The sequence below is a fragment of the Panulirus ornatus genome, chromosome 13 (genome assembly GCF_036320965.1).
Source record: "Panulirus ornatus isolate Po-2019 chromosome 13, ASM3632096v1, whole genome shotgun sequence".
Lineage (NCBI taxonomy): Eukaryota > Metazoa > Arthropoda > Malacostraca > Decapoda > Palinuridae > Panulirus > Panulirus ornatus.
In genome coordinates, this window is record NC_092236.1 from 59,745,109 (window position 1) to 59,757,939 (window position 12,831).

The window sequence follows — 12,831 nt, forward strand, 5'->3', positions numbered from 1 at the left end:
TTGCCTCTATGACACTCGTCATCTGTGTTTCTTTCTATTTCAAATCTTTTCTTTCAGCGATTTCAGAAATATCTTGATAATTTCATTCAAAACAAAATAATTTTAATCGTAAATTATCACATAGGTACATTCATATTTGACCAATTACACTAATCTACAGTAAATGGCCACATAGTTACCAAAGCCATATATGCAAAAAATCAAAAACACATTCTTGAAAAGAATGTAAATCATCCTTCCTTAAACTGATAAGAACTCAGTGACAACTACATGTAGAATTTGCTAAGCTCATTTGAAACTCCAAAAGTTCTGGAAAAAAAGTAAAATTATACTCCCATGAATAAAGTTGAATGACATCACCTCTACATATCCATGTCAGGTTTCATGCTGATCCAGAGGACTGTTTTTGAATAAGGTCAAGCACTGATGGTCATTGATTATATGACAGAACATGGCAATAAATTAAAAAAGTTTGAGAATGGATGTGAGTTGAAAACAGCAATCAAGTATGAAAAAATAGATAAATAAATACCAATAATCATTATACAGTAATAATAATCATAAGTATGTATATGATTGCACATATATAAATCAAGAATAAACGCAAAAAATAAAATAACATAAGAATATGTTCTATGTCATTCCAGACAATGAATTTTGAAAGTCAATTGTTGATATGGGACCTATGCTATGAAGGCTGTAACCTATAGTAACAGGATAGTTAACTCTGCTGATGTGAACATTTGTTGAAAAAATAAAAAGTAAATATATCTAATATTTACAAGGACCTAATGCACTGCTGTCTTATCCCAAATTTACAGTCTCAATTACTAAGTTAATGCATTCTACTCATCAACATTCTGATTCTAACTGAAACAGTCTTCCATGGAATACTTATATCATCTTCATTGCTGCATAGTTACTGGGAATCAAAATAATAAGGGTGAAAATATTGTTTAAGAAATATCAAAAACATTCGTTTTGTCACTCTGATGCAGCGATGATAAGGCTCTCATTACCCAAACACTTTTGTAGATAAACTGATGACATCACAATGTCATGGGCTTTGAGAGTTCACAAAAAATCCATGCATCAGTTGTTTTTAATGGATGTTCAAATGACACACACGATGTTTCCCACACTCTTTTTAAGGAGTCTGCAGGCATGCGTGGTGGCTTGGAGCCTGACCAAAGGTCCTCAAACAGTATTCATTGTCCTCTGCCAACCTTGATGAATAGTTATCATTCTCTCTCTTTCTCTCTCTCTCTCTTAGCATTCAATGTGTAGTTACATAATACAACTGAATGATCACTTTACTATTAACAAATGTATATTTATGATCTATGACTGAACTTAAAGTCAAAAATTATAAGACTGTAAACACTTACAGGTGGGCGAGTGACATCAGCAGCCACTCAATTCACCTTAAGTTAGGAAGCAGGAATCCCTGCTGCGTTCACTGAAGTGTTAAGTTCCAAGGCCAAAGGTGAAACTATCTTCAAGTTATAAGCCATAAGTTCCAGGTTAAATCTTTTTATAAGGGCAAAACCCAAACTGGAGGTTTGGGTCTTATGGCAATTAATTCTTTAAATGCTGAGAAACAATTGTATAAAGAATACAATTTGATACACTTCACTTAACCCACATGGATGTGGTCAACTTCATATATGAACACTGGATGAATGGATTGACTGATGGAAGCCAATGATGGCAATGACAGATAAAGGTATCCCTCATTGTCTGCCATGCTTTGCAGGCAACACAAATGAAAGCAAAGTTCTTTGAAGTTGGCCTTTGAGCAAAAGACATGGGCATGCTGTCCCACTAGCCCTTTTTAAGTCCTATGACATTTGACAAAATAAGCTGTATATGTAACAGTGTAACCTTAGTTTTTACAAAGAAGGCACTTGGGTCATTTGAATTTTGGTGATTTTTGCTCACTAAACACTGATTCATACTTCTTATCTAGTATTTCAATCATGTTTCTACTATCCTTCACATATGTGCACTCTATTTCTAGTGCACCAATGAGGTCCTTGATTTCAACTTTACATACAAAAGAAATATTTTGGATTTTTCTCTTTCACAGGTGCTTAACTAGCTCCTTGTTCTTTTCCCTGAGATTCAAAGAAAAGCAGGCTTACTTTTCTTTGAGAAATGTATTGCAGCTTTCTGAAAAGGCATGTAGCCCATTCATCTCCTAAAAAGGAAATACAACACAAATTCTGTGCAGGGTATTTAGCATTTATGCCTGAAGTGCTTTTAAAGTCAAAAATTCTATCACTCTTCTGGGGTTCATAGACTCAAGTTATTCTAACTTTACCTCAGACACATACTTAATGCTACAATTAAGTGTGCTTAATTACCCTATGCACTAGGCGGTGATAGTGTAATAACTAAACTTCTTTGTAAGCTATAATCTGAACACTGTTTTTGTCAAGATGGTGACATCACATAATCAATAACATTTGTAGGAAGCTGTAAACCAAGATAAGTTTCACAATTCTGTAGGCGCTAGTATACAGCTGCATAAAGTTTCACGCTAAAAGGCTGAATATTCTTCAAGCAAGGTAGGCTATGTTATAAATGAAAACTCTTTCTAGGGTAACATCAAAACTAGATATGTCTCATGACATTCAGTTCCTTAGATGCTGGGAACAACTATGTAGAGTGTCTAATTTCACTTTATCATGTAATAACCAAGGTTACAATGAAAGTCTGAGTGTGACTCCCAAAGAAACATAAATGATAACAAAAAAGCAATCCCTAAGTGTCTATCATGATTCACAGACAACACAATAAAAACCTTTAACTAACTTTTACATCCTTCTTCCAATAACATATACTGCCAGAGAAGTTCCAAATTTTTTCCACTCTCATGAAAAGCATTATTCAGGTCAATAAAGTTAGTATTCTTCCTTTTACAACACTTCTCTAAAAAATTTACAAAGGGAAGATGTTAATCACATATACTGAAATGACATCCAATTACAAACCCTCAACATATTCTCTTACTCGGCCACTATAGTAACAATAATTTCACATAAGAGAAATATCAATCTCCTACATTTGAAGACTTCAAACCACAATCATTTATAAGCAAACATTCTTTACATTTTGGCTTTACACCATGAGTGCAACAATATATCAGAACAGTGGTATAAAGTACTACAATGTGATAAATATATGTAATCAGTCACAACAAATAATCAAACTGCTACTTTTTCATGTTGATTTACTGGAAACAAAATGTATATATCATCTAATAAATAATTATCTAATTAACTTCATATGGTCTCACACAGACATAAAAAGAGAAGCTTAGGAATGACACCACATTATCTAAATTTCAAGAGAAGTTGAATGAGAAACAGAGGGATATCAGGGAAATGGTACAAGATGAGGATGAGGTAATATGGATGCACTCGAAGAGTGCCATAACCCTAAAATTGCACAACTGAGTGATTCCCTCCTGTATGAGAGAAAAGTTTTCTTACAGTGATATATGCATAACATCCATTATAAAAGGAAAACATTTAAAAGTAGCATACTTTCTTCAACACTGGTGTAGTAGGGTTCCAGACACTTTTTCCAGGCATGATTTTCATATAAACGTATATACATATATTCTTTTTTCATGCATATTCACCATTGCCCTCATTAGTGAACTAGAGTCAAGAACAGATGCCTGAGCCTTACATGGGAAATTCCCCACTTGGCCCCCTTCAGTTCCTTCTTTTTGGAAAAGTAAAACAGGAGTAAACTCACGACTACTCTGGATTAAGCATTCAGTGCCTTCGATATGGAAGTTGTTCTTGGAAATGCTAAATCAGTGTTTGTAATGTTGGAGAGACGATTGGCATCCAGAAAGCAGACAAGAAAGTGTAACTCATCTATGCACAGTGAATGTAGTTTCCAATGGGTGTGCATTTTATGGTGTGGAGTTTAAGACTGTATTGGAAGGGCAGTTGTTCTGTGCTTTTCAAGTCCTTACAGGATATATGTCATGTATGATGGGGAAGAGAGGGATTTGTTAGTACAGTCTGTTACAGAGTGAAGCCGGGTGGGAAGCTTTTTTTTTACCTGGGAGTTGGTGGGTGTTTATTATGTATTTTGGACAGGAAGGGCCTTTTGTTAATGCAAAGAAATGAGTGATGAGAGACTGCATTCAAAGCATTTTTTGTTGTGCAGCTGTTAAATGTGTGTGTTTATCAAACCCTTCAATTCTGCAAAGCAGCACTAAACCCCTTCCACTCAAACCACTCTACAACTAACCACCAACCCTGAAGCAGATATAAAAAGCTTGCCAGTAACTTCTACTCACAGATTCCTCCAACTCCAACAAGGATAGCACTGATGAAACACAAAAAGCACTAAAACCAACAAGCACTAAGCAAGTGACCTCCCAACACAGTCTTAAACTCCCACCCACCAAACACATATCCATCAGAAATGAAGCTCCCAAGACAAACACACGTAACATTATCCAATTTGTGCTTTGGACAATACTCATCACTACAAAAAATCTTTCATCACATCCCAAGACCCTTCAAGCCCATGATGCAACTACGTAAAGAAGACACCAAGCACTTGCAACTCAACTGCCCAGCAATCTCTGCACATAGATGAGCAAAAAACTTCTCAACAATGTGGTCTTGACCATTGTATGTGGCCAGCTTCCTGAGTGCTGCAGAAAAGGCCTCTGGGTCAGGAAAGTATGGTAAGGTATGGTAGCCATTAATCTACATCAATCACTCTTCCATATATCCTACTGGTGCTCTTGTGCACATTATGATTCGCTATGCACCTAAATGCACAAAGAAAGGTCACTAAGTCTATTTTCTACCTAATTTATTTGTGAGTCTTTAACAAAACACAAGCCATAGCAGAGAGAAATAAAACATATGACAATAAGCTGAAACTCACCTGGAGGAACCACTGCTCCTCCCCAGTTGTTAAATGTCGTGAAAATTCCAAATGGAAATGCACCAATACCAAAATGGAACTGGAATCCTCCACCATCACTAAATCCAAATCCAGGCATGAATCCATTCATTGGTTCTGGTTCAGTACGCTGTCCTGGTGGTCGAGGTGGCAATTTATCTCTGCAATGGATAAAATATCTGCTCTATTGTAACTCACACTTTTCCTGTTTGAATGGGGTGGACTATGAGCATAAAGTTACAGTTTCTTCACATGTATCCTCAACTTAGGTTCACTGTATAAGTTTGAATAAGATCCTCCAGACTACAACACTGCATCTTAACCTACTACTTGCAACGATCTGAGATATCTACCTGTCCTCTCATTGTGGCAATTTTCAATAAACTTTAATAAAAGAAATCCTGTAATTTTTGTTTTTGTCTTCCTGTTCATAAGGACTTTTTTTCAAGAAAAAAATTATATACTGAGAAGCCTTGTGGGAGGTCTTACAAATATATGGTGTAGGAGGAAAGCTACTAAAAGCAGTGAGGTTGTCAGAAGAAAGTTACTAAAAGCAGAGAGAAGTTATTATCAAGAGCATAAGGAAAGTGTGCAAGTAGAAAAAGAGAAAAGCAACTGATTCCATATGAAGTTAGGTCTATGGCTGGGTGTATATCATCATGGTTGTTTCATTTGTTTAAGGATGGGATGGGGAGGGAAGTAAATACAAGGGTCTTGGAGAGAGAGCCTTTCTCCCACATTCTTCAGCATTACAGCCATAATCCCATCTACTCCAGGTATCTTTCCTACCTTCAGCCTCATTAATGCCCTTTTCACTTCCCTTCTTGCTACAGGCCCTTGCACTTGTATCCTCTTCCTTCCATGCTCCAAACCAATGCATATAACAACTGTAGCCTTGCCATCTCCCAAATTCATCAGTCCAAAATACTCTTTCCATCTTCCTTTAACTTCCTCCTTTTGATTTAGTAACACCCTTCTTTACTTCTCAATTTCACATCCACCTCTTTCTTTTTAACCTCCTTCCAGTACAATTTCCTATTTTCCCTAAACCTTCCAACGAACTTTCTTCCAAAATTTCCATCTTTTCTTTCTTTGCTTTCCTATATTATCTTCTTAACAATCCACTTACACATCTTACATTCTTCCCTCCTCCTTTGCTGAACTTCCACAGGTACATTCCTTTTGAGAAATCTACGATAAGCCTTTTTTTTCTCTTCCACAGCATTTCTAATCTCATCCATCCATCATACATTTCCCTTCTTATTCCTATATCTCACAACCTTGTGTCCAACTACAAATTCTACAATCTTTAAGTCTTTCTCTAACCATTTTAAACACCTCATTCACACATGACCATCCCTACATTCACTGTACTTCCATCCAAACTTTCAGCCATCCTCCCTTCACACTCCTTCCATTCTTTCTGATTCAACTTCTTGCTTGTCAACACTTACCTCTCCATTCTTCCTTTCACCATACCTCAACTTTTCCCTGATCCTCACCCCCACCACCACAAAAACTTCAATATGGTCAAAAATTCTAAAAAAGCTCTCACAACTCTAGCATTCAGCACAGCCTTCTCAACATTTCATCTACAGCCACATAGTCAATCAAACCCTTTTGCTCTCCACTTCCATCATTTTTCATCCATGTACACTTGTGGATTACCTTATGCTGAAAAAAGGTGTTTGCTAGGAAGAAGAACACTCTCAGCACATATATTTACAAGAAAACTTCCACTCTCATTTACTCCAGGCTTTCCCCATTTACCACCTATCTCGCCAATCTCATCACGTCCCACCTTGCTTTCATATCATCCATTACAACCACCTTTCTCCCCTTCTCAAAACCATTTATACAGTCATTCAAATTTCTCCAGAAACACTTCATTTCATCCTCACCTTGCACAGTCTTCATATTCATTGGTGCATAAACACATACCCATGCATACTCCACAATTCCAATTTTACCTTTCACCCACTCTGTTTTTGATACATCCCATACATGCTCTGTAACACACTCCCATACTCTCTGTGATAGCACAATTGCATATCCTTTTTTCCCTCTTTCCTGATAATTTTCACTCATTCAGGTCCATATGACTCCTCCTTCCATGCCCTCCCATAACACATTCAAGTAAAATTAGATCTACTCTTTCATTCCTTAACTCCTCAATGTTTATCTTCTATATTTTCTTATTCACACATTTGTTCCCTGACTATCACCATTATTACTGTAAAATAAGATATGTCCCTATGTATACATGTTAGAGAAATTAAATCACGTATTCTAACTAACATTCTATCTTAACAAATGGAATGCCCATATTCTTTTCTACTCTGTCTTCCCTATAACAATGTTACATATATTTAAAGGTGCCGCAGGTTAAAATCATGTAGTTGGAATATTGTACTCATACAAGATGATGTATATATCATATATATCTTTTCACCATTATAATGTTCACATGGAAGCTCATAGCACATCTCCTCTTCTGCAAACAGGACTCATCTAGTCAAGCTCCCCATTATAAAGAACTTTTCCCATAAATATGTTCCCCTAATTGTTCTTTCAATTTCCATAGAACTACCTTTCCTCTGTATTTGCATGTTTTATAATATCTATATTCTGTTGGTGTGACTTTACCTTGGCCTTCACCATGACCCTGGGTCTACTGACCTTGTTCTGTTAGTGAAACCTTACCTTTGCCACCAATGCGAAACCAATCTTGTTTGGATCTCCTGATCTTATCCTTTCAAAAGTAACACAGTGGTTTCGGTGCATTATTACATGACAGCTAGAGACTGAGTGTGAACGAATGGGGCCTTTGGTGTCTTTTCCTAGCGATACCTCGCACACATGAGGGGGAGGGGGCTGTTATTCCATGTGTGGCGAGGTGGCGATGGGAACAAATAAAGGCAGACAGTATGAATTATGTACATGTGTATATATGTATATGTCTGTGTGTGTATATATATGTGTACATTGAGATGTATAGGTATGTATATTTGTGTGTGTGGACGTGTATGTATATACATGTGTATGTCTGCGGGTTGGGCCATTCTTTCGTCTGTTTCCTTGCGCTACCTCGCTAACGCGGGAGACAGCAACAAAGCAAATAAATAAATATCTTTTTCACCATCATTTATCACTTTTTCTAAGATGTTCATGCCTTTTCTTGTTCTTTTGAGCCATGAGGTGTATGAGAAATCTTCCCTAAACCTCTCAGTCACTAGCTGTCTCCAGGCTTTCGAGTGTCAATGAAACCATGCCAATGCTTAAACACCTGCTTAAGAAATCAGTGTTTTTGTACGTTTAAAACATACTGTTGTTTCAGACACGGTCAGATACTCCAAGTTTCTTTTTATCAGCTTAAAATTACCTTATCTTCTCCCAAGTCACTTTATGAATCTCATATATCAATGAAAAACAGTCAACAGAGGCATACACAAAAGGACAGAATGTGCAGCTCAAAGAACAATCAACTGGAAGAAATCAGTTCACATCTTTTTTTTTCTTTTCCTACTTCACTCAATATAATTCTAACTTCAGGAGAATCTTGCAAATATAATAAATCAGAAGTCTCATGTTATTTACAATATGTACTTTGTATCTAAATCTTCTAAAATATTTTTGTTTATTAAATTCAAAAACTCTTTTAAGGTCTATACATATATTCACTTGTTTAGAGCACAACAAAACAACAAAATTGAAACACCTAAGCAAGTTTTCCTTTATCCTCAAAAAGATCTAATAGTTTTTCCTCATACAAGTTCAACATTTCCCGAGTCAATGAGATAGAGACAAAACTGACAAAAAATGGCCTAATCACTCACATCCACTATAGCTATCATGCATAATGCATAATATAAAGTAAATCATAGAAATCAAATCAGTGTGCTACCTCGATAACATGGTGCTATCTTGATAATATGCGCAATGCAAACATATACATTATAAATACACATATGTAGATACAAATACATATGTATTAAATAAAAAACATCCATAGCTAAGATGAAGAGTGGCTGGGATATCAATATCAAATCAGTATTGATTTAAAGTGCATTTATACTTTTCTCAAAGACTGACCTTGGATCCTGCTGGTTGCCAGATCCTCTACCGTATAAGGGAATCACCTTCTCTCGCGAGATTGCAGCTTTGCATACAGGACAAGTTTGGTTGTTTGGTCGTGTCTCTAGCCACTGGTGTAAACAAGGCCAACTGGAAAATATATTTCCTCTAATGACTAAATTAAAATTACACCACATGCATGAGTAATCACCTCAAAAATTTGATAAATCCAACCAATATTCTTGGTGTAATAATAGGTAGCAGTTGTAGAAATGTGTGAAAGAGTGTAAGGAAGTGAGCTCCAAACTGATGTGGACAAGATGAAAGTGGATTGTGAGAGGTGGGTGATTATCATTTGCCCTCTTTTTCGCCTCTTGCACCTTTCTCTTGACCTCCTGCCTCTTTCTTTTATACATCTCCCAGTCATTTGCATTATTTCCCTGCAAAAATCGTCCAAATGTGTGTGTGAGTATGTGTGTGTGCATGTGTGCTTGATGCCTCCCCTACCGAACATGAGGAGTTGCATACAATTCCTGCCAAAGATGAAAGAAATACCTGTCTCCATATCTTTTTTTGGATATCTTAGTAACTAAGGGAAAAGGGCAGAGTTTGCTGTAAAAATTCAATCAAGATCTATGTGACTAATGATGTTCAGTTGTATGATGTTACATCTTTCCTCATTTTGAAGTGTTAATTCCTCTGGCATGAAATTCTGAATGTTCCTTTGATCAAGACATCTAGAGTACATAGTTACAATAAGCAGCAAATGAAGAATGAACAACAAAAGAGTTGGCCATACCAAAAGAGATGTCCACACATGGAGATGACGGCATCTTTTGCTGTATCAAGGCATATGTTACACTCAAAGTTTGAATTATCAGCGGCATCTTCACCACCACCTTCTGCTCCTCTTGAAGCATTATTACTACTCTCACTTTGACTGTCACTGCTGCTACTTGGCCCAGCTGTTGCCATTTTAGCAGTGCTGGCTTTTCTTCTAAGTCAATAGCACAGTCTTCAGGAGTACACCCCACACTATTTTCTGCAGGTAAAAAAATAAACATTCTACTTATATAATCAAAATATAGAGACTATTACATTTTTAAACATGACACCTCCAAAAACTATCAACCTATCACTCTTCTATACACCATCCCTGCATACTGAATGACTACAAAAATGCAATTACTAAACACTGTCATGAAAATGATTACCCCATAGATCTTAACCCAGACACATTGTGAAAACGATCACCCTGTAGACCTTAACAACCCAAACACATAGTACCCCTCATCTGATTATGCTGTCTATTATGTCACTGAATCTGTCTTAATTGTAAATACTAAGAACTTTAATTTGTCCTTAGGTAACTTTAAAGCACATCCTATTATCAACCAAAACATTATGAAAGAATTATCAAGAAACGATAACATAAAACAAACAGATGAACACGTCTTGATATCATATCCAGGTCAATCCCCAACATAACCCCAACCCCCTTACCACAAGGAACACCCCCACTTTATCTTTGTTTCAAGGGTTGGCCTTAGTAAAACACAGTACTAGGCTTTCAACTGTATATGTGAGAAAGCAGTGGAGCTACACTCCTTTAACTAACATCTTTAAAAATCATAAAAATAATTCCAGTAACACAAATAACAATATGCCTAATCTATATAAACTAGATACTCTCTACTGTTACAACTCCCTTTCTTTAAAGTCTACAAATATTTGCCCCATAAAATAACAAAGTGTACCTCCTTCAGAACATGATACATATCAAAATGACAATCAAGTAAAACATCAATCCCAACTAATAAATCGGTGGGAAAATATATTTTCCTAACAAAAGCTATGTAAGTTAGCTTTACAAAACATAATCATCCAGGTATCTTAACTTCTTCAACATATGGCCCCAGGATGTCTGCTGCAGGCCCCATGGTTCCAATGGCTGTGGCCTTACATCTTCCTCCTCTGCACTACTCAGTTCACCTTCACTGGAGGTAGCATTTTCATTTGTTCTTAGATGTCTTTGGTATCTTGTGTACTCTGTCCCATCTATATTCACTTTGTAAAACCTTAGTGACGTGAACCCTACAATTTTTCCTTTCTTCCATACTGCCTTCCCTGGGACTGGCTGCATGCACTCTAACAACATCACCTGGCCGCAGCAGCTGCAAATCTTTACTTGATGGGTCGGAATATTTGGCTTGTTTCTTTAACTTCCTTTCTTGTACCTCCAGAACTCCACTGCAAAGTTGTGGTTGTAATAGCTGGTCAGTCACTGGAAGTAGTTCTAGTAGTCTACCTGTGAAGTGTTATACAAAAGGGTCAAATTCTTCTGTGGGTGTGCTCCTCCAATCTAACAAGGCCAACAGTGCATCCTTTCCAACCTCTTTGGCTTAGAGTAATAATGGCTTTGCAATTTTCACAGAAGTTTGTGCTTTACCATTTGACTGATGATGATATGAGGAAGACATTACATGTTTGAATGACCAGCTCCTGGCAAATACCTTAAAATCATTGGATGAGAACCAACTTTATGAATTAAACATTACACCTGGGATACCATACCTACAAAAATGACTCTTGAGCACATACACAACACTTGAAGCCTGAAGGTTCTCCAATGAATTAATTTCAAATACTGATGAGTAGTAGTCCACAGTAATCAAATAATTTTTGTTGCTAATGCTAAAAATACTAAGTCCTATTTTAGACCAGGGCCTGGATGGAAATTAATGAGACTTCAAGGTCTCATTTGTTTGCTGAAGGCCAAATTTGTTACAGACCTTGCGTGAAGATACATAGTTCTTAATCTCTGCACATATACCTGGCCAGTAATACCTCTTCTTATTGTAGAATCTATTCCAGTGTAAGCAAAGTGAATCTGTTTAAGCATGTAAGATCTCAGATGCACTGTCACCTCATCTCTGACCTTTGAGAAACTCCTAACATTTTCTGGAACTTCTTTACAAGTGTGTTGGCCAACCATTCAAGATAATGTCTTTGTGTTTACATATGATCTGACCAGATCTTCCTTTAAATATCTTTCAGCATTTCATCTTCAATGTCTAAATTTTCACTGTCACTTATGGAACTGATTTCATCAAAAATTAAAGTTACATTTGATTCTTCAACCGTAGACACAGGTAGAATCTCTATTCAAATTATCTGCAATGTACATCAATGTAATCTTTCTTATTTTTTCTAATTTCCTCAATATAATTTTATCATTAGGTGGTACCCAAACACCAGCTGTCCAAAATTATCCATTTCATTTCAGTCAAGCTTCTGCCTTCACAGAAGCATCATCAGGAGTCTACAAAAAAGAGAAAAAACTTCATCACAAAACTTGGTTATATATAAAACACACACAAAATATATATTAGAAACAAACTTGGAAAAAATGCAGTACATAGCACATAAAAGTAAGGGAAAACATTAAAAGTGATACAGATTAACAATATCATGATAGGTAGTATGAGCTACAACAAAAATACAAAATATGGAAACAGAAATATAGAAAAACTTACAGTTGAGGACACAGAAGAACAATATTACTCAAAGTAGGAACATAGAAAGTCCATCATTAAATACACTAAGTTGAGCCAAGAGAGAGTGTTACTGTCCAGATGTGGAGCTGAGGTCAGGTCAGGCTCATCTTATACTCTCTGACCTTCGTACCACAGGGCCGGGTAGATCGAAGATGCACCAACTTTCAGATGTCTACAAGGCAAGCTTAATCAGGTGGTTGGAATAGCCATGGGGTCCCACCTGGGGTTCTCTTTGTGCAGGCATTTATGTCCTGGG

At 36.6% G+C, this 12,831-nt stretch overlaps 1 protein-coding gene across 9 annotated transcripts in view; it reads right to left on the reverse strand.

The window, feature by feature from the left end:
* LOC139752950 (E3 ubiquitin-protein ligase RNF185-like) overlaps positions 1-12,831 on the reverse strand; it is a 36,833-nt gene that overhangs the window by 18,066 nt on the left and 5,936 nt on the right. For 7 of the 9 annotated variants that reach the window (XR_011713619.1, XR_011713618.1, XR_011713617.1 and 4 more), the window contains exons 2-4: positions 9,818-10,060; positions 9,037-9,168; positions 4,927-5,105 (exon numbers count right to left, since the gene is read on the reverse strand). Coding sequence is in view for 6 of the 9 variants with exons in the window: in XM_071669059.1 (XP_071525160.1) it covers positions 4,927-5,105; positions 9,037-9,168; positions 9,818-9,993 (487 nt within the window). In the remaining 3 variants the exon portion in view is untranslated. Of the gene's footprint in view, positions 1-4,926; positions 5,106-9,036; positions 9,169-9,817; positions 10,061-11,179; positions 11,327-12,831 lie in introns of all 9 variants that reach the window. The other 2 variants (XM_071669060.1, XM_071669061.1) reach the window with 1 other exon arrangement.